The 21,799-nt window shown below is 45.6% G+C and overlaps 1 protein-coding gene across 8 annotated transcripts in view; it reads left to right on the top strand.

The window, feature by feature from the left end:
• EPHA5 (EPH receptor A5) overlaps positions 1-21,799 on the top strand; it is a 245,320-nt gene that overhangs the window by 38,667 nt on the left and 184,854 nt on the right. For all 8 annotated transcript variants that reach the window (XM_083582599.1, XM_083582598.1, XM_083582595.1 and 5 more), the window contains exon 3: positions 16,997-17,660. In XM_083582599.1, the coding sequence (XP_083438725.1) occupies positions 16,997-17,660 (664 nt within the window). The remainder of the gene's footprint in view (positions 1-16,996; positions 17,661-21,799) is intronic.

Genomic DNA, 21,799 nt, shown 5'->3' with positions numbered 1-21,799 from the left:
ATCACATAATCATTACAGCTTTTAACCACTTAATTTCTGAATCAACATCGTTCTAGCCTTCAATAATTTTACAATGTTTCCTAAGATAGTCCTTAAATTTCTTCCAATCTTCTTCCGCCGTCTCTTTTCCCTGGTCTCGGATTCTGCCGGTCATTTCTGCCAGTCCCATATAGTCTATCACTTTCATCTGCCATTCTTCCACGGTGGGTAGATCTTGTGTCTTCCAATACTTTGCGATGAGTATTCTTGCTGCTGTTGTAGCATACATAAAAAATGTTCTGTCCTTCTTTGGCACCAGTTGGCTGACCATACCCAGGAGAAAGGCCTCTGGTTTCTTCAGGAAGGTATATTTAAATACCTTTTTCATTTCATTATAAATCATTTCCCAGAAAGCCTTGATCCTTGGGCATGTCCACCAAAGGTGAAAGAATGTACCTTCAGTCTCTTTACATTTCCAACACTTATTATCAGGCAAGTGGTAAATTTTTGCGAGCTTGACTGGAGTCATGTACCACCTATAAATCATTTTCATAATATTTTCTTTTAAGGCATTACATGCCGTAAATTTTATACCGGTGGTCCACAACCGTTCCCAGTCCTCAAGCATAATGTTATGACCAATATCTTGTGCCCACTTGATCATAGCTGCCCGGACTCAACTCTTGGGCCCCGAACTCTCGCACTGGTGCTCCTGAGAGCCCAGCGCCCGGGTGCCCCGCACCCCTAGCTCCTATGGGTAAGACGGCCCTGGTTTCTGTGCCTCTGGCTTCCGTCACGGTGTCCCGTTGCACCAGAAGTGCCTTAGTCCTGCTGGCCACGCCCCAGAAAACCTGTCTGCGGACAAACACTGGCTCCTTGGCCTGAAAGCGAGATGAGCGCCGCAACCCATAGTCACCTTTGAGCGAACTCAACCATCCAGGGGTCCTTTACCTTTACCTTTTTTTACTGTCACTACCTTGAACCACAAGTGAGAACCCCTGTTGTGTTTTGCACAGGAGCAGAACAAGAGGTTTCTCTTTACAGAAAGAGTTTATTTTGTACCTCCATAAGCATCTTTGTGAAGAGGTTCTCTCCCTCCTCAAAAAAGAGGCACGAACCTGACTTTCCTTGTTCTGCTTGTTTGCCTCTGCCTAGGCCTATCAGAGTCTGGATAATAATAGCAGCAGTAATAAATCAGTGCCCCCCTGCTGTTTTTATAAATGTTAATCAAATCTGTTAAATGCTTGACAAGTTGTTTCCCTACCAAATTATCATTTTAAGTCATTACTTGATTAAAGCAAGAAAATAAATCTTTTTTTCATAAAAAGGATGTATTAGAAACAACATGTGGGTATGTTAATCACTTTTTTACCACAGCAGAAAAAAATACACGTGAATTGGAAAAAAAATGCTAATATTAATATTTACAACCAGGGTGGAGGAGTCTTTCTTCTTTGACAATCACTCATAGCCAAGTAAGATTGTCTTCCATAAACACGGTTTTAACAATGAGTCCATAAGTGACAGTAGAGGCCAATTCTGGATCCACACATCCTTCCACAGTGGGGACATTGGTTTCGGGGGGGGGGGGGAGTTGATCACAGTGTGGATTTGCCAAGTGTGCCTTCCTCTTAGCACGTTTCTCCCTTGCGTCCTGAGTTCGAGTGTCTTCAAAGATGAGTGCCAAAACCCCAGAGTCGTCCGCGACTGGACCTAATGGTCAGGGATCCCTTTACCTTTACCTCGGTTTAAAACAGCCCTGTTTACGAACTATTTGGTATAAGAACTTTGCAAAACCGAAAGTAGTGTCCCGGTTTGCGAACTTTACCTCAGTCTACGAACGGAAGCCGGACAGTGGAAGGGCACCGCCGGCAGGAGGCCTCATTAGGGAAAGCGCACCTCGGTTTAGGAACAGTTTTGGTTTAAGAACAGACTTCCGGAATGGATTAAGTTTGTAAACCAAGGTACCACTGTAATGAGTTAGATATTAGTCTGTAGCTCTTGGACCATACCATCATGCAAAGAGATCCGTTTGCATGTTATAATGTAGTCTCAGTAGAAACATTTTTCATTTCTTGTTGAGTACAGTAGGTTTGTTCCTGGCTAAAAGTGAATATATAATTAATGTGAGGCTTTTATAATGTAAATAATATATGGCAATGAATGATCTTTTAATTAATACGCTTTGTGTTTTATTTAAAATGTGCTTTAGAACCCCCGGTGTGTAGGGGAGAGTAGCAAGGCCATGTCCTTGGGGTCAAAATGTTCTTTGGTCCTGACCCTCTCCTCAGACCCCACATGTCATGTGTGGATGTCTACATAGAGTGTATGTGTAGAAGCAGTGGCGTAGCGTGGGGGGTGCAGGAGGGGCCGGCCACACCGGGCGCAACATCTGGGGGTTAGGGTTAGGGGGCGCAAATCCACGAGTTAGGGGGCACAAATTACTTGCCTTGCCCCGGGTGCTGGCAACCCACGCTACGCCACTGTGTAGAAGCAACTCTCCTTCAGAATGTCTGCTGTTCTGTAAACTATTTCTTATAGTGATGGTATTACATAAATAACTGCCCAAATTAGCAAAGCAATTTGCCCGGCTTAAACAACTCTAGAGGCAGAAACATAGACAAGCATAAAAAAAGCAAAGAGGGAGAAGTAAGAGTGGGTGATAATAATAATAATAATAATAATAATAATAATAATAATAATAATTATTTCATTTCCATGCCGCTTTACATTTTTAAGGGGAAAAAACTCAAAGCAGTTGACAACCTACATTAGAACATTAGATCAAACAATCTAGAATGAAACAAATACGAAATTATACATTCAAAGCGGCATAACGGGCAACTACAATATTATCTCAAAAGATTTCAAAATAAAACATTTTGAAGGAGGTGAACTACTAACTGCACATTTATCGCAGCAAAGTTAACCAGAAAAGATATCTTAAACATTTTGAAAGAAAGCATTACTAAAGGAAGTCAAATATAAAATGCACCTTTAAACCAGCGTAATTAGCAAGAGAACCTAGGACCCTATATCTGGAAAGTTTTAATGTCTAATGTTTTACAATTTTTCATGTGCTGTAAGCAGCCCAGAGTGGCTGGGGAAGCCCAGCCAGATGAGTGGGGTATAAATAACAAAACTGTTGTTGCTCTTGCTGCCAATCTTGCCCATGGTGGTTCATAATGGTTGGCGGCTGTGGAAGCTCAGGCTCGATGACCTGGGTCTGCACTAAGAGACGGGCAAAATGGTAGACAAGGCTAGGCCAATTCTTTCTGCTCTTTCCACTGTCGTTTGGTATCCTCCTACCTCTCCTTTCCTTCATGTTCAGTTAGATCTATGAGCTCCACACGTGTACCTCGACTTGAAGTAGCTTCGGGATAAGTATTTTTGGGTTGTGTGCTGCGGCGACCCGGAAGTAACGTAGCACGTTACTTCCGGGTTTCGCCGCTCGCGCATGCGCAGACAGTCAAAATGATGTCACGCGCATGCATGGAAGCAACGAATCGCGACCCACGCATGCGCAGATGCGGGTTGCGTTCGCTTCTGGATGTGAACGGGGCTCCGGAACGGATCCTGTTCGCATCCAGAGGTACCACTGTACTCAGTGTGCTGGAAGACTACTAGATCTCTGCTTGTAACATTGCGGGAGGATATAAGGAAACTGTGCAGAACCCATGCCGTATTTCCTGGGCCCTGAACATGGCTTCCACCATGTTATGACCTTCCCAGAGGGTTGTTGGGTGGGTGGCAGCACCATAGTGGTGAGAACTAGATTGGGCCCAGAGGCACTGTGGGGTTTGTTTGGAGTGCAGGGCCATTATTTTTTTAAAAATGTAAAAATAAAAAAGTTGCTGGCAGGAGGGGACACCAGCATGCTGGGTGATGTTAAAAGGTAAAAAGATAAAGGAGCCCTGGACGGTTAAGTCCAGCCAAAGGTGACTATGGGGTTGTGGTGCTCATCTCTCTTTTAGGCCGAGGGAGCTGGCGTTGTCCACAGACGGAAACCAGAGCGCATGGAAATGCCGTTTACCTTCCCACCCCAGCGGTACCTATTTATCTACTTGCACTGGTGTGCTTTCGAACTGCTAGGTTGGCAGGAGCAGGGACTGAGCAACGGGAGCTCACCCCGTCGTGGGGATTCGAACCACCGACCTTCCAGTCAGCAAGCCCAAGAGGCTCAATGGTTTAGATGTTGACCTTGAAAACAGTGGCACATACTAGTCTCTCTTCAATGTCCCCTGACTCTTTTTTTGGCCACCTGGCTATTAAGTTGCCAGAGGTGGAATGCCACATTCTAGGGATTCCGTATTCTAGGGGAGAATTGTTGCTTTCCAACTTTCCTTATCAGCTCCTGGAGATGTTTGGCTAACTGTTGTCAGATTGCAATGCCAGATTAGATGGATCTTTTTTGTGCGTGTGTCTAACCCAGCAAGGCATCAGCACACTTGGTTTAGCTAGGAGGACCCACTGGACTTCAGCATGGGAGAGAGGTGTTGAAATCCCTAGGTAAAGGTAAAGGGACCCCTGACCATTAGGTCCAGTCGTGGCCAACTCTGGGGTTGCGGTGCTCATCTCGCTTTATCGGCTAAGGGAGCCGGCGTACAGCTTCCGGGTCATGTAGCCAGCATGACTAAGCCGCTTCTGGCGAACCAGAGCAGCGCACGGAAATGCAGTTTACCTTCCCGCCGGAGCGGTAACTATTTATCTACTTGCACTTTGACGTGCTTTTGAACTGCTAGGTTGGCAGGAGCAGGGACCGAGCAAAGGGAGCTCACCCCGTCGCAGGGATTCGAACCGCCGACCTTCTGATCGGCAAGTCCTAGGCTCTATGGTTTAGATCACAAGCCCTACTGTGCTATAAATCCCTTGAGCCTTGGATCCCTGTGTGACAAATAGCTGTGCATTTGGGGGGTCTCCTTGCCTGGTGTATAGTATGCAGCGCAGGCTGCGTTCCTGTGCCATTTAATGCAGCTCACGGCATCCAGACAGAGAAGACTTCGCTGTTTATTAGGGGATATATAATCATTTAAGCCTGACTAAGCTTCAAAGCCCTAATGCGGGTGTTTGGCCAACAGAAATGAGATGTAAATTTGCACTGAATAGCCACTGATTACAGAAAGATGATTAATGAAAGATTTGAAATTGATTTATGGCTGCAGTTGTCAAGGCCTTCGCCACGATTGTAATATTATCTGCGTGAAAAGCTCTTGGCAAATTAGAGGCAAGGGAGGCAGGGTGAAATAACAGGTTTTCTGTCAAAGGACCGCTGCATTGTGCGGTTCTGTTGTCTGGTCTTGAATGACACAGGGCTGAGACCTTTTGTTTTGTGTGCCAAAAGATTGCAGCATACAGAGAGGCCTGTGTTTTTGAAAGTACTGGGAGAGCTGAAGACCAGTGTTTTGTCACAGCATTTTCCCTTAATGGGCCTGCAACTAAACTCCCCCCCCCCCATTTTTTTTGGTCTCTCCTAGGCAATATGAGAAACTAACCGACAATAAGCTGAAGCATGTTTTTCAGAAAAGTTTGGGGGAAGATTATTGGTGTATATTCAGCATTTCTGTGTAATCCCTTTTCAAGCCCACAGCTGAGATACCCAAGAGGAATAAAAATTGACTACCCTTACTGACCACTGGTCCTTTTAGCTAGGGATGATGGGAGTTGTAGCCCCAAAACAGCTGGAGGGCCAAGTTTGGCCATCACTGGCTGAATATTTGTCAGCAGGTTTCCCCACTTTCCAAAAAGAACAGAGAACATACTCTCCAACATTTCTCCGATGAAAATATGGATGTCCTATTCCATAACAGTAACAATAGCAATAATTTCATTATTTATACCCCACCCATCTGATTGGGTTGCACCAGCTACTCTGGGCGGCTTCCAATATACAGTGGAAGGTACAATTTACAGTGGTACCTTGGGTTACAGATGCTTCAGGTTACATACGCTTCAGGTTACAGACTCCGCTAACCCAGAAATAGTACCTCGGGTGAAGAACTTTGCTTCAGGATGAGAACAGAAATTGTGTGGCGGCGGTGCAGTGGCAGCGGGAGGCCCCATTAGCCAAAGTGGTACCTTAGGTTAAGAACACTTTCAGGTTAAGAACGGACCTTCAGAACGAATTAAGTTCTTAACCCAAGGTACCACTGTATAAACATAATAAAACAGTTAACTTTTTTTTTAAAAAAAATTCTTATACAGGGCTGCCTTCAGATGTCTTCTAAATGTTGTATAGTTGCTTATCTCCTTGGCTTGGGGGTTGTATAATTCCACACCCTCCAACATTTCTCCGATGAAAATAGGGATGTCCTACTATATTCTTCAGGGATGCGGGTAGCACCGTGGTCTAAACCATAGAGCCTAGGGCTTGCTGATCAGAATCCTCGCAATGGGGTGAGCTCCCGTTGCTCGGTCCCAGCTCCTGCCAACCTAGCAGTTCGAAAGCACATCAAAGTGCAAGTAGATAATTAGGTACCACTCCGGCGGGAAGGTAAACAGCGTTTCCGTGCGCTGCTCTGGTTTGCCAGAAGCGGCCTAGTCATGCTGGCCACATGACCCAGAAAAACTGTCTGTAGACAAATGCCAGCTCCCTTGGCCAGTAAAGCGAGATGAGCGCCGCAACCCCAGAGTTGTCTGCGACTGGACCTTACGGTCAGGGGTCCCTTTACCCTTTACCTTTACTATATCCTTCAGCATTTCTCCAATGAAAATAGGGACAAGTGGGATATCTTGGGATCAGATCAGAAACTGGGACAGCTTCTGTAAATCCGGGACTGTCCCTGGGAAAAGGGACACGTGGAGGGTTTGGGAGAATTGCCCCTGACCTTGGGCTAAGTCTGAAAAATACTGGTGAGGTCAAGGTGGGCTCTATCCAGCTTGGAGCTGAGAAAGGAACCCGGAAAACAAGCCCCTGCCAACACAGCTCTTCAAAGTTGGGCAGGCAGGGCATAAAAGACTTGCTTTGCCTCTGCACCTGATAGGTACTCTGAGCCCAGAATGCTTCTTTAAAAGGAATCACATTCTCTGCCGGCTACTTTGCCACCCTTACGTTGGAAAGGGTCTTTCAAACTCACAGCGCAGAGCCATTTCATGCAGTCTCAACGAGCCTCTTCTTTTGAACCAGCGAAGGATGTTCTTTTTCATCAGTTTGCTCTCCAGCATTCAAGGGAAAAGAGGAGTGGGGTGGGGGAAATTCACACAAACGGCGGTGGCAAGAAAGGTGACTCTTTGCCAGCTTAATATAGCTATCTGCTCCGCTGCAGACAAGCAGAATCTGAAGGAAGTCTGAAAGGCAGCGCAGCCTCAAAGCTGCACCCTGTTCTCCTCCTTTTTCTAGCCCTTAACTTTCCTCTTGTGGGCGAGCTGTCTGCACACTCACGTGCCTAGCCTCCAAATCAAGTCCCTTCCCTGAAGTACATGAAACGAATGAATTTTGATTGTGTTTAACTGTGACCCTTGCCTAGGAAAGGGTTGATGGGACAGGAGAGCAGACGAGGATTGCTACCAATCTGGGTGCCGCTGCGTTGAAAAGTGTGCCCTGTTTTATAATGGGGGGGGGGTTGGTGCAGGTCAGAAAGCGGTTTTTAAAAATTGCAGGGAAAACATCTTCTGCAGCAGTGCTCCCGAGAAATGTGTAAGGATAGCAGGGGAGGTTAATGAGAATCTGAGCCTGGAGGCAAGCTGGAGCATTAGTCAGGCCTCCAACTTAAATGCTAGGTTTGGTCCCTTGATATTCAGTATGTACCTGGCATTCCATGGTATAAATGAGCAAATTCTATTGGGCACTATGCTCAGGTCTTATCAGATCTTTTTTTAAAAAAAATATATGAGAAAACTTAATCCATATTTTAAATATTTATGATTCTGAGCTGTTGCAATATCTTTTTTTAAAAAAAGTCCCGTATTCCATCTGCTGTTTTTTGCTTAATATTTCATAAGTTTATTAATACGGAGCCCAGTCTAGTTGGGGAAAATATTTTACTTATCATGTGCAGTGTGCCTGTGCCAAATATCCTGACTTTCTGGCTTTGTAGAATTGGTCCCTTTCGCTGTGTTTTTTGGAGCAACATCTGCTCAGTTTCAATTGGATTTTCCAGTTAACTCTAATTGGAAGTTGGGGCGCAGTTGAATGCAAGCTGGCCCTGAAAAGGGGGCTAGCTTTTCAGTGTTGATAAAGGCCAAGGTGAGGCACACACCCACTTTGTGGTGACTCAAAACAAATAAATAAGCAAACCCGGATGACCGATGCCTGGGGGAAGTCCAGATTTGGAGTCTGAAAGCGGGGTTTCCACGCAGCCAAGGTATTGTTAGGAATCTGGGGGTGAAAGACGCCCTAAATTCCAAATTAAGCTAGTGGTAGAATTTATGTGTGGGACGTGGGTGGCACTGTGGGTTAAACCACAGAGCCTAGGGCTTGCTGATCAGAAGGTTGGCAGTTCGAATCCCTGCAACGGGGTAAGCTCCCGTTACTCGGTCCCTGCTCCTGCCAACCTAGCAGTTTGAAAGCATGTCAAAGTGCAAGTAGATAAATAGGTACCACTCTGGTGGGAAGGTAAACGGTGTTTCCGTGTGCTGCTCTGGTTTGCCAGAAGTGGCTTAGTCATGCTGGCCACATGACCCGGAAGCTGTCTGTGGACAAACGCCAGCTCCCTCGGCCAGTAAATTGAGATGAGCGCCACAACCCCAGAGTTGTCCGTGACTGGACTTAACGGTCAGGGGTCCCTTTACCTTTTGGAATTTATGTAGGTTTGGCGTATTAAAGCCAGGAAATAGCCAGACTCATGTATTTAGGATAGACCCAAGTGTGTATTTGAGCCATGCTAGACCTTGCCAATCCTTTAATTAAGCCAAGTGGTAGAGCTGATTAAGCCAGGACTGGCCTTCTGTGTGAGGTGTTAGGTTGGGGTAATGGGTTATTAGCAATATCACAGAATCATAGAATAGTAGAGTTGGAAGAGACCATGAGGGTCATGTATACCAACCCCCTGCAATGCAGGGATCTTTCACCCAATATGGCGCTTGAACCCATGATCCAGAGATTAAGAGTCTCTACCAGGAGCTATCCAGTACCAGGGATCAAAGAACCTCACCATAGTGGGCAAAACGGTGAGACCCCTTTGACTGGAGAGATAAAAGCCAAGAGCTTAAAGAGAAGTGATGTGGGCAGAAGCTTAGTGCAGAGTGTTGGGAGTTAAGCAGCAGAAGTAGAAGCAGTTAGAAGCAGTGGGCTGGGGAGAGAGGGCCAAATAGCAACATTTGACAATGAAGGGGTTGGAGTCTCCTTAAGTGAAATGCTTAAGAGCCAGAGCCTCTTGGGGTTCTGTGGACCCCTCCTACATAGGCTCAGCTCAGGGATGCGGGTGGTGCTTAGGTCTAAACCACTGAGCCTCTTGGGCTTGCCGATCTGAAGGTTGGTGGTTCAAATCCCCGCGACAGCGTGAGCTCCTGTTGCTCTGTCCCAGCTCCTGCCAACCTAGCAGTTCGAAAGCACACCAGTGCAAGTAGATAAATAGTTACCGCTGCGGCAGGAAGGTAAACAACATTTCCGCGAGCTCTGGTTTCTGTCACGGTGTTCTGTTGTGCCAGAAGCGGTTTAGTCCTGCTGGCCACGTGACCCGGAAAGCTGGACCAACGCCAGCTCCCTTGGCCTGAAAGCAAGATAAGCACCACAACCCCATAGTCACCTTTGACTGGATTTAACTGTCCAGGGGTCCTTTACCTTTTTACCTTTAAGCTCAGGTTGTATATATGTGTAAATGACCATATATCATAAAGATACCACAGTCTCCACTGTGCCTGATTTTTCCAACAAGAAGCACAGACCCTGGGTCTGTGTTTGGAATTGCCTGGAATATCTCACTGGAGCAAATGGGGTGCACCATGTACTCCTTGGAGACAAAAGCGGGATGTAGATGCAATAAATAAGCTCATCTGCTTACCTGCTTAAGATATCTGGAGGGGCCAGCCAGAAGCAGATATCAGTTGCCAATGTGGCACCCAGAGATCTCCATGTGGTTGCAGTTGGACCCACACCAGTAACACAGTGCGCCTGGCTAATTTCTATCACTGAGCAGGGCACAAAGGGATAGGGCGAGCAAAGGCTTTTGGGTGGCACGGAGACTTGTCATCCTAGCTTAAACATGTCAGAAACCCTTGATTTGGGTTGCCAACGTGGGTGACTGGGTAAACTATTTTAGGATACAGAACTGCGACCGGGAGGAGTTCTGATGGACTAGCTTGAAAGAAATGCACTGCTCGTGTATTGGGGTTGGGTCAAAGTGTGTTTGTGTTGTCATGTGTGTTTGATGATCGTCTCCTTTGGGAGGGATACTTTTGTGATTACACATCTGTGGTCGGATGGCTGTTTTTTTGGGGATGGGTTAGTGTTATGAATCTGGAGATATAACGGTCCGTTGGGCTCATACATTCGGCCAAGGGTCATTTCATATTTCTGGTGAGGGGGTGGGGGTGGGGCAGATCCAGGGTTTCCTGATGCGTGGACCTGTGTGATGCACACTTTTGCAAACCAAAATGCATTTGTCAGCCAAAAACGTATGGAGAAAATTCTGCACTGTCCCAGATGCACTGGGTAAATCGGGACACACACACAGAGAAAATCAGTCTGAATCAGTTGATGTCACCGTTAAACCAAATACAGATGGAAGACAAACCACACTATGAGTCATTAATACTTAATATACTGCTAGTCTGCCCCAGAAAAGGAGAGTACATCCATTTTCTTATTTGGGCAACTCGCTTACCTCCATCACGCGGCAGCAAAATTAGCTACGAATGGTGGGGCGGTGGGCAGGTTCATAGCCTAAATTTGGCTTTTAATAAACTCCTTCATCCTTGGTAGTTGGGATGTATCTTGTCCTCTAGCAGAATAAGCAGCCAGCCAATTTCCCACCTTTACAAATTGTACCTAGCCATTCAAGCAAACATTTGCCTTGACAGGAGATGTTTTTGCAGCCAGCATTTTAAAATTAGCACTTGAACCTCAGGCTGGTCTGCCACATGCTGTGTGCCTTGTATTTTTAGTAGTACGTGTGATATCTTGGTCTTTATCACTGTGCATTTATATCTGAAGTGAATAGCGCGGTTGGCAGGGGCTGTGAGCCTCCCTCCCGTTCACTCACTCGCTGTTTTTCGCCCCTGAACACTTACGATTCAGAAATAGGCCTTGCTTATATAAATGATTTAACACCAGGTAATTGAAATGCATGTATGTTTTCCTTCTCAGGTTGTTAGAGACTTGGAAGAAACATTTAGCATCAAATTAATGTCACATGTTCTGGGGTTTAATCTCATAGATAGTTAAGTTACGGATCTTGCAGTCATGTGGCGCTCAGACAAATTGAACTGGGTAAAAGCCCTTCAAGTGTGCCGCAGTTTCTTTTTCTGTTATGTGGCGTCCTAGCTGGTTTTTCTTTTAAATCACTTTTCTGATTGTAAACATATGGCACTCCCTGCCATTGGATGGGGAATGTGCTTCTAGTGCAGAGCTCTCAATCAATCAATCAATCAATCAATCAATCAATCAATCAGGGCAGGTCCTATTAATGGCTATTATCCATGGTCGCTAAATGGATCCTCCATATTCAGGGGTCTTAGGTGGAGCAGATGGGGATCAGCAACCTGGGAAGCTAGCCCATCTGCGAAAAGAAAAACTCTGATCCTAAACCTTCTGCCTTGAGGGATATCTTCGGGAAAAGAAAAGGTGTAAGGACTTAGGGGAGTGGAGCCCCTAAGATGGTTGGAGGGCATCTTGTGTGTGCCTCCTTCTCAGGGGTGTAGGAAGAGGGGGCAGGGGGGGTGGTACACCCCGGGTGTCATTTCTGAGAGGGGTGACAAAATCTCCCCATGGCGGATCGCTGTGCTGCCCCCCCCCGGGCGTTGATCGCCCCCCTGGGTGCCAGTCACCATGCCAATCGCCCCAAATGGCCACCGGCCACTGGCTCCAAGCCGTCCGTCTACTGCCTCCCCCCCCCCCAGCTGTAGGGCAGAAGAGGCCCCACGGTTTGCCCTGCTCCTGTGGGTGGTTTGCCGTGCCCTAGGTCCCTGAGAGGCTTTGAAATATACTCAGAGTCCAGAGTGGATTTCATGCTCTTTATTCAGCTCATAGTGGTGAGGAGGAGGAATGGAAGTTCCCCCAGAATGTCTGCTTTATATACATTATTTACACAGTGGGCCCCACGTGATTGGCTAATTCCGGGATTCTCCTGTAGGCCAATTAGGTTGCAGATTCACTTCCACCTGCAGCTGGATTGGGTGGCTCCTGTGGACCAATCAGACTGCTGAATTCTGGGTCCTATTGTTCTAGGACCAATCAGATTGCTGTATTCTGAATCCTATTGTTCTAGGACCAATCAGACTGCTGCATTTTGGATCCTATTCAACTCAGTACATAACAGGCTTCCTCCACTGCTGGTCCTTCTGGTAATTCCTGCAGCTTGGTCAACGCTGGTGCCAAATGTATTGCTCTGTTTTCTTTCGGACCAACTCAGCGAGGCCGAGAGGGGAGTCTTGTCGTCTGGGCATCCCAGGAGCTCCATACACACTGCCCAGGCTTGCATTCTGGGAAGATCGTTTTGGTGCAGCACTGGTTTGACTTAACCCCCAGAGGAGCCCTCCATTGTCTCTTGGGACAGATGGAAGCCGACCAGGTGATAAGAACAGGGCTGCTGCCGCAAGAGTTAAATATGGATGATTGTCAGAGAAGTTGAAGGAAGTCCAAAAGTATGGAATTTGTTAAAATTTGGATCAAAATTGTATATTTATGTTAAAAATTAATAAAAAGTATTTTATTTTTTTTAAAAAAAGAACAGGGCTGCTGCCTTCAAGGCCTGCTTGTGGATTTTTTCTGGAAGCCTTTGAAACGGAATCAGGATTCTGAACGCGAGAGATTTTTAGCCTGAGTAGTGATTTCATTTCATTGAAAAGCATTTATACGCTGTTTAGTATTTCAAAAATCTCTAAGCAGTGTACAGTCCAAAAACAAACAAATGATATACAGTGGACGCTCGGGTTGCAAATGTGATCCGTGCGGGATGCACGTTCGCAACCAGCAGCGGCATGTCTGCACATGCGCGGGTTGCAATTTGGCGCTTCTGCGCATGCGCAAAGTGCAATTTAGCGCTTCTGTGCATGTGCGACTGCCGAAACACAGAAGTAACCCGTTCTGGTACTTCTGGGTTTTGGCGGTCCACAACCTGAAAAAACGCAACCTGAAGCGTTTGTAACCCAAGGTATGACTGTATCACTGAAACAAAAACGCAACCTAAAACTAGTATAGCAGCAATGTTAAGCCCCTTCTTATAATGTTGAAAAGTTTCATAGCCGTTTGATCAGTTCAATGCCTGGTGATTCCTTCTCTTTATTTCATTGAAAGTGCACTGATGTCTGGCATGTTAAACCTTTTGCAGTGGGTGGGTTGTAGTAGAAATCTCAGGAGGTAGCTGTAGTCTTGTTTGTGCTGCAGATCCGAATGGCTTGGTGGTGGGAGGTAGACTGGAAGTTGCTGTCTTGCACTGAGATAGGAATCAAGGTACAATAATAGGGAAAGGTCAGGGTGCCTGGATAAGATCTTGATGATCTCCCTTGTGGGTTTGCAGAGATAAGCAGCCTTCACTCACTAGCAGCAGCAGGAGCTGCTGCTTTTTCATCTTGTTTCCTTCTCAAGTAACTTTGCAGCAATGCCAGACGGGAGAGAAAGGGGCAGTTATTTTCATCTCTGCTGAATATTCTGTTCAAAATGGCTGGTGGCAATACCTCTGCTCCCCTTTATATATTGTTGCTAGGCAGATCTGAAAATTTGAGACCCATGTTTTCCTCCCCCTCCAGCTTTTTAAGAAGAGCCCAGGCACCCCCAAACTCGGCCCTCCAGATGTTTTGGGACTACAACTCCCATCATCCCTAGCTAACAGGACCAGTGGTCAGGGATGATAGGAATTGTAGTCCCAAAAAACATCTGGAGGGCCGAGTTTGGGGGTGCCTGGGCAAGCCAGACCAAGGGTCCATCTATTCCAGGGGTGGGGAAGCTTTGGCTCTTCAGACCTTGCAGCTTCCATCATTCCATCCTGAACACAGACTCAGTCGGGTTACAGACTCTGCTAACCGGAAGTAGTACCTCGGGTTAAGAACTTTACCTCAGGATGAGAACAGAAATCGCGCGGCAGCGGTGCAGCAGCAGCAGCGGGAGGTCCCTTTAGCTAAAGTGGTATCTCAGGTTAAGAAAGGTTTCAGGTTAAGAATGGACCAGTGTTTTGTCACAGCATTTCCCCTTAATGGGCCTGCAACTAACGCCCCCCCATTTTTATTTTTTTTTGGTCTCTCCCAGGCAATATGAGAAACTAACCGACAATAAGCTGAAGCATGTATTTCAAGAAAGTTTGGGGGAAGATTATTGGTGTATATTCAGCATCTCTGTGTAATCCCTTTTCAAGCCCACAGCTGAGATACCCAAGAGCAATAAATTTTGACTACCCTTACTGACCACTGGTCCTTTTAGCTAAGGATGATGGGAGTTGTAGTCCCAAAACAGCTGGAGGGCCAAGTTTGGCCATCACTGGCTGAATATTTGTCAGCAGGTTTCCCCGCTTTCCCAAAAGAACAGAGAACATACTCTCCAACAATTCTCCGATGAAAATATGGATGCCCTATTCCATAACAGGAACAATAACAATAATTTCATTACAGTGGTACCTCGGGTTACAGACCCTTCAGATTACAGACACTTCAGGTTACATACTCCGCCAACCCAGAAATAGTCTTTTAGGTTAAGAACTTTGCTTCAGGTTGAGAACAGAAATCGTGTGGCGGCAGCGCAGTGGCAGCAGGAGGCCCCATTAGCTAAAGTGGTGCTTCAGGTTAAGAACAGTTTCAGGTTAAGAACAGACCTCCAGAACGAATTAAGTTCTTAACCCGAGGTACCACTGTATTCCTTTAGATCAGGCCCCCACATCCGCACCCATGCCTCACAGAAATAATTTTCTTGCTGGGCTGAACTGGTGCTCAGGAGGCCGTAAATGAGCCCTCACAATGTCTGTAGCCGTTTTCACAGCTGCTTCAACCAGATGCGGAGAGTAGCTTTCCATTGGATCGCAACCTCTTGCCTGCTCAGCCTCTGGCAGCACACTTCTGGCCGCGGCAGAGAGGAGCAAGACAGCTGTAGCAAATATCCCTTGGCCAGAAGCAGACAGGTAGTGCGATGAGTTAGCAGGTGGGCAGACTGCACAGAAGACAGGTGGGAGACTCTTCTCAAGCGGCCGTTTCAGAAATTTTTATAATGATGGGGGGGTGTTGCAGTACGCAGCGTGTAACACCCCCCCCACTTTGTTCACACACAATGTCTCCTCAAAGCACCACATCACACACGGCACCACACAATTTCCAACGCTGTTCTGCTCAGGGAAAAGATGGCTACCGAAGGGGGGACTTGGGGAACTGGTAAAAGACAGCTATAATCCCTGAAACCTGGGATCAGGTAGACAGCAACCTTTTGCATAAGAGATCATCACTGGCACCCTGGTAAATGGGCGCCAGACAGGTAGTCATCCTGTGGACAATAGCAAACCATCAGGAATGGATTAGGTTCTTGGTCAGGACAAACCAGGAACTTGTAAATATTTTTTTTCAAACTTACTTGATGGGTGTGAGGTGGAGGTCAAGGGAAGGATGGGGGCAAACCTGATGCTCAGGTTTCTGTCACCAGACCCTCCCAATTTGTGATGTATTTGTGATGTATGCATGATGTAATTTTAGGGGTGTTGTGGGTATCTTTGTAAAAATGATAAAAATGGGAGCCATCCTTTGTTCTGGGCTTCTTCTTGCTTCTCCCATGTGGTGGGCAACAGTCCTTTAAAATGAAGACCAGACCTACTGGCTGCTGTTTTGCTCCTATATTCCTGGCTGGTGTCTTTGTTTGATAATCCGAGTGAGCCTAAGGATTTACCTATAACATGGCTTTGAGAACTAATAGCTAAAAGTCTCCCAGGAGCTTCTGGCCCTACAAAGTTCTATTTGTGGGCTCCTTTGTGGCTAGATCATTGTAAAAGGAGGAACCATTTGTTACCCATTCATAACGTGTGTGCTTTTGATGGATCGCTACCGTGAACTAATAGACATAAGCGCCAAGTACCAAAGTAGAAGTACACAACATGAGGATGGAAGGAATCATTGAGGCTAAGTAGTGTGGCATAAGAGAAACCAGCCAGAAAACAATGTGATTCTTCCTTAGTGGAGATTTTATGAGAACATTGTTGGACACACGGCAGAAGGTGTTTGCTTCCTTACGAGCTTCACACGCCACACTAAACAATTTCTTCCCCATTGTCGAGGGAGCATCAAGCTAGAACCTATAATGCATTAATTGAACAGTAATGGGTAGTTCAGCTTTTGGTCTAAGTTTAACACTTCAGTAACTGGGAAAGGAAGAGCTTACTGGCAGGCAAGTGGAAAACTTGGTGCCCCGTTGCCATAGGCAACTTGAAAAATTGGACCAGGTGACTGGTTCCTGGTTGCTGTAGAAGATAAGAAGCAGATTTCCCTGGCTTTCCATGTTTGCCTATGTGTGTATGACCTGGGCATTTCCTCTTTTCATCCCCTCTGCAATTACTAACTTAATTTGAAGTGTGTTCTCCCAGGGATTCTCAGAGCAATGTAGTAGAACCTCTTTTTGTGTTACGTCTCCGCTCTGGAATGTATGAAGCAGTGGTAATGATGTGTCAGCATGTGCAAAAGGGGGGAGGTGGTCAGAATGCGCCCAAAAGAACAGGATTCTTCTTACTGGCAGAATCAGGTCACATTCTCTCCCTCTCCCTCTCTCCCCCCACCTTCCCAATTTAGCTTTTAGAATATCTGGCAGACACCCAACTTTTGCAAACATACTTCACTTCTGCTTACTGAGGTCTAGCACAGTTACCAACTTAGAATTACAGACATTTGCAATCTGTTTTTTAAATGTGTGCTTTCATTTTTCTTCTTTTTCTCTCCTCCCTCCCCACCCCCAAACGTTTAGTGGGAAGAAATTGGCGAGGTGGATGAGAATTATGCGCCGATCCACACATATCAAGTATGCAGAGTCATGGAACAGAGTCAGAACAACTGGCTTCTGACAAGCTGGATCTCCAACAAAGGAGCCTCTCGAATCTTCATTGAACTGAAATTCACCCTCAGGGACTGCAACAGCCTTCCTGGAGGACTTGGGACTTGCAAAGAGACTTTTAATATGTATTATTTTGAATCGGATGACGAAGACGGAAGGAACGTAAAAGAAAACCAGTACATCAAGATTGATACCATTGCGGCGGATGAGAGCTTCACAGAGCTAGACCTTGGAGATAGAGTCATGAAGCTGAACACAGAGGTGAGAGATGTTGGGCCTCTGACCAAAAAGGGATTTTACCTTGCTTTCCAAGATGTGGGCGCCTGCATCGCGCTGGTCTCTGTGAGGGTGTACTATAAGAAGTGCCCTGTGGTGGTTCGGAACTTGGCCATCTTCCCCGACACCATCACCGGAGCGGATTCTTCTCAGCTTCTGGAAGTCTTGGGGTCGTGTGTGAACCACTCTGTGACAGACGAACCCCCACGGATGCACTGCAGTGCCGAAGGGGAATGGCTGGTGCCGATTGGGAAATGCATGTGCAAGGCAGGCTACGAAGAGAAGAACAACACTTGTCAGGGTAAGGATTTAATGTTGGGAATAGTTTGGCTGGTATAGCTGGATGATCAGCTTCGAATGCTATTACATATGCAGATCCTTTATGCAATGTCAGAGTGAATAGATACATTCCTTATCATAATGATGGCAGTGTTTTTATTTCACACATGCACATAGCAGCATAGATGGAACTATTGCAGTACATCAACACCCTACCTTCTCGGATGCTGGGGGCACTCTGGTCTAAACCACTGAGCCTCTTGGACATGCCGATCAGAAGGTTGGCGGTTCGATTCCCCGCGACGGAGTGAGCTCCTGTTGCTCTGTCCCAGCTCCTGCCAACCTAGCAGTTCGAAAGCACGCCAGTGCAAGTAGATAAATAGGTACTGCTGTGGTGGGAAGGTAAAAGGCATTTCCATGCGCTCTGGTTTCCATCACGGTGTTCCATTGTGCCATAAGTGGTTTAGTCCTGCTGGCCACATGACCCGGGAAGCTGTCTGTGGACAAACGCCGGCTCCCTCCGCCTGAAAGCGAGATGAGCACCACAACCCCATAGTCACCTTTGACTGGACAACTGTCCAGGGGTCCTTTACCTTTTTACCTTTACCTTCTCGGTGAAGGATCTTCATGCACTCAGCCACAAGTTGTCACTTGATAAAGAACAGAGCAATGTGCACGCATGCACGAGTTAGCCCTTAGTTGTCAAACTCTGACTTTCGCGATGCCAGAGTTCACACCGAGCCTCCTCCTTCAGATAAATAGGCAAGTGACATTGTTACTCTGCTTTTCTTAAATGACTGTAAGCAGATGGCTGTGGCTGCATTTGAGTAGATGGCCATGGCTGTGTTAAGCTAGAAACAAATGTAGATTTGCATGTGGCCATGGACAGAGTCAGCCCTAAGCAAATAACTGGATTGCAAAGGTCCAGACACCTTGGTCTTATTTTATGGGCTTGTGAGTACAGCTATATTTGTGGCAGCAGCCCATGGACAGAGTAAATCATAATGTGGACCAAAATTGCACAGAAAGCAGACAAGGGCGCCAAGGGATTGTTGTTATCTGTCTCTCGAGTTATAGTCTGCAATTTATGCTTAGTAAGTGGTTGCTTGTCTGCACCGATGAACTCCAGGTGTGTGGAGACAGGAGTGCCTAGGTATAAAGGAAACCCATCCTTTAATGATACAAATGCACTTTGTACAAAAGTCCGCTATATTCTTACAAGCATTCTTGCAGTCTTCCATGGCTACCTCTGACCATCCAGTGTTCTATCAGCTGCTGCTAATAATACACTTTTTGCCGTTTTGCTTTGACTCATTGTAAATATGGCTTTGGTCTTTCTCTGGCTATACTTGCCTATTGACCTGGAGGTTGAGTTGCTTGTGCTGTATAAATGGCCGTCCGTCGTTGCTCTGGTTGCGGTGTAACAATTTTGTTTTTACACTTGAATTATTATTTCTTGTGGGTTGTCCTGGAAATGTGATCGAAGGGCGGTATAAAATTACTTGTATTTATAAATGAGCAAATGGTTTTTTTAATGACTAAGAAGCAAGAGGGTCATTCAGGGAACTTGGTGAGTAGTGTTCTTTTAAATGTGTTAAGGATTTAGACCAAATAATGCAGTGGTCTTAAGTTCCGTGTTGCATAAGATGGCCAGAAATTTTCTCCTGCACCTGACACGAACATCTTGCCATGCAAATGGGGATGGCATTGGGTCCTTCAAATCAGGCACACAACTTTATCCAATCTAACAAGGAAATCTATGAACAGATATGTGGGCATGCATCACTTGCAGAATTGGATTGCAGATTTTAATACATTTTTGCTGTTTTTTTTCTGGACTGCTTATTTATTGATTAAATCAAGGTATGGTAATTTTATGTGATTGCCAAGTTTCTTGATATTAAAGAAATGAACCAGAAATGAAAGGACATCACCGTGTGTCATCCGATTCTAAAAGTACTGGGGTATTCTTAATATTTGACTATTTGATGAAAGGAGCGTTGGCTATATTTTACCGCTTGCAAAGCAAATTGGCAGCAGTAGTAGCGCTTTTGACTGATTTGGTCATCCCCATTCACGTTTGCAAAATGAAAGAGGATACTTTATCAAAATGTTCATGTCCATCAGAAAGCCATAAGGCCAAATAAGAGCTGTGCTGGATTAGACCAGAAATCCATTGTCCAGTAAGACAAGAAGGCAGCCAGATATTTTCAGAAAGCTCATATGCAGGGCATATAGTCAACAGTGTAACCCCCCACCCCACAATACAAACACACAGCTGGTGTTCAGATGCACACAGCCAAACCCCACAAAGGTTGATAAGGACAACCTAGGAGCTCACAGCAGAAAGGGGAGGCTGACATAACTAAGAATGCACATTTTAAATGTTTCCTTGGTTGTCAATGGAAGAAGGACTTTGGGGAGGGGGATATTGGAAGTAAAAGCATTTCAGCAAAGCCAATTTGTTTCATTTGCAGTATAAATGAATAACTGTGTGCCAGATTAAGGATGCAAGGTGTTGTAGTTGTCTCTGAAATGTACCTGCTAGTCCATGAATAATTTTAATTACTGAAATATTTTTTATCATTTAAAAATATCACTTTTATAATTTGTGTGGTGACCCTGTGCTAAACCGGTCACTTCTTTTGTTTGCTGGAGGGCTCATAATTTCGGAGTAACTGGTCAGAAAAGCAGATATGCCTTATATGTCCTCTCTTGGGCTTTGCGAAGCAATTTGCCTTGCAGTCCCTTGGACCAAAACCCTGCCTAAGGTAGCAGAAGAGGTTTATGTTTGGAAATCATATGTTTCTGTAAGGAAACCATAGAAACTCGTATTCCATTGTGCTCTCTGATTCTTGCTGTAATAAGGAGTGTATTATTAAAGGATTCTTACTTTTTCATCCTTGAACAATATAATAGATTGTTCTGCAATTGTTGGGAAGAGATGGCAAACTTATGGCATATGATTAGGGGTAAAAAATGTCAAGTTTCATGGCAATCTGCAAAAGGTTATGTTGATGAAATAAATATTGATTAATCAAGCTGAATCCCCAATTTTATAATATTGGATGACAATTCACACTATTTTTGCCAGTAGAGTGGTACCTCGGGTTAAGAACTTAATTCGTTCCGGAGGTCCGTTCTTAACCTGAAACTATTCTTAACCTGAAGCACCACTTTAGCTAATGGGGCCTCCTGCTGCTGCCGCGGCGCTGGAGCCCGATCTCTGTTCTTATCCTGAAGCAAAGTTCTTAACCTGAAGCACTATTTCTGGGTTAGCGGAGTCTGTAACCTGAAGCGTATGTAACCTGAAGCGTATGTAACCTGAAGCATATGTAACCTGAGCTACCACTGTACAGTGGTCCCTCGGGTTAAGAACTTAATTCGTTCTGGAGGTCCGTTCTTAACCTGAAACTGTTCTTAACCTGAAGCACCACTTTAGCTAATGGGGCCTCCTGTTGCCGCTGCTGCACGATTTCTGTTCTCATCCTGAAGCAAAATTTTTAACCTGAGGTACTATTTCTGGGTTAGCGGAGGCTGTAACCTGAAGAGCCTGTAACCTGAAGCGTCTGTAACCCGAGGTACCACTGTACAGTTCTGTGTAGAATTGATTTGGGATACCTGGTTTTGATTATTAAAAAATATATAGAGAGAGAGGTAGGGCACTTGGCTGCTTGAAACTGTATGGCTCAGACACTGTTTGAAGTGTCACTGAAACTGGCGATTATTCCTCTAATGGAAGAAATGATTGCCTCAGACAGTTGTGGTCATAACCCCACCTGCGGCTTTCTTCGTTATCATGCTTGATGTTTGGAATGGCTGAATTGGGAGTCCTGGAGCAACTTCATATTCAATTCTGTATATTTTTATTAAAAAAAAAAAAATGGAGACAAGAACAAATACACTTGAGATGAAATTCTGTGACTCTGAATAGTCCATTCATGTGAGTAACAGAAGGAAGATTGCACCCTAAGGTATAGTGGAAAAACAGGTCAAGTTTAGAGGATAAAAAAAACCCTAGCACGCAACATTAATTGTTCTACTGGGAGCTGATTGCGTAGCATGGAAATAAAGCATTGATGGAAAGACTCTGAGCGTGGAAAGGGCTGCATTTGGAAACAGCGGAGCCTAAAGGGAACATTTCCCGCCACAAATACCATG

Source organism: Podarcis filfolensis, assembly GCF_964270895.1.
Source record: "Podarcis filfolensis genome assembly, chromosome: 13".
In the NCBI taxonomy this organism is placed as follows: domain Eukaryota; kingdom Metazoa; phylum Chordata; class Lepidosauria; order Squamata; family Lacertidae; genus Podarcis; species Podarcis filfolensis.
The sequence above is the reverse complement of the archived record's forward strand: the minus strand, read 5'-3'. Positions and strand labels throughout refer to the sequence as shown.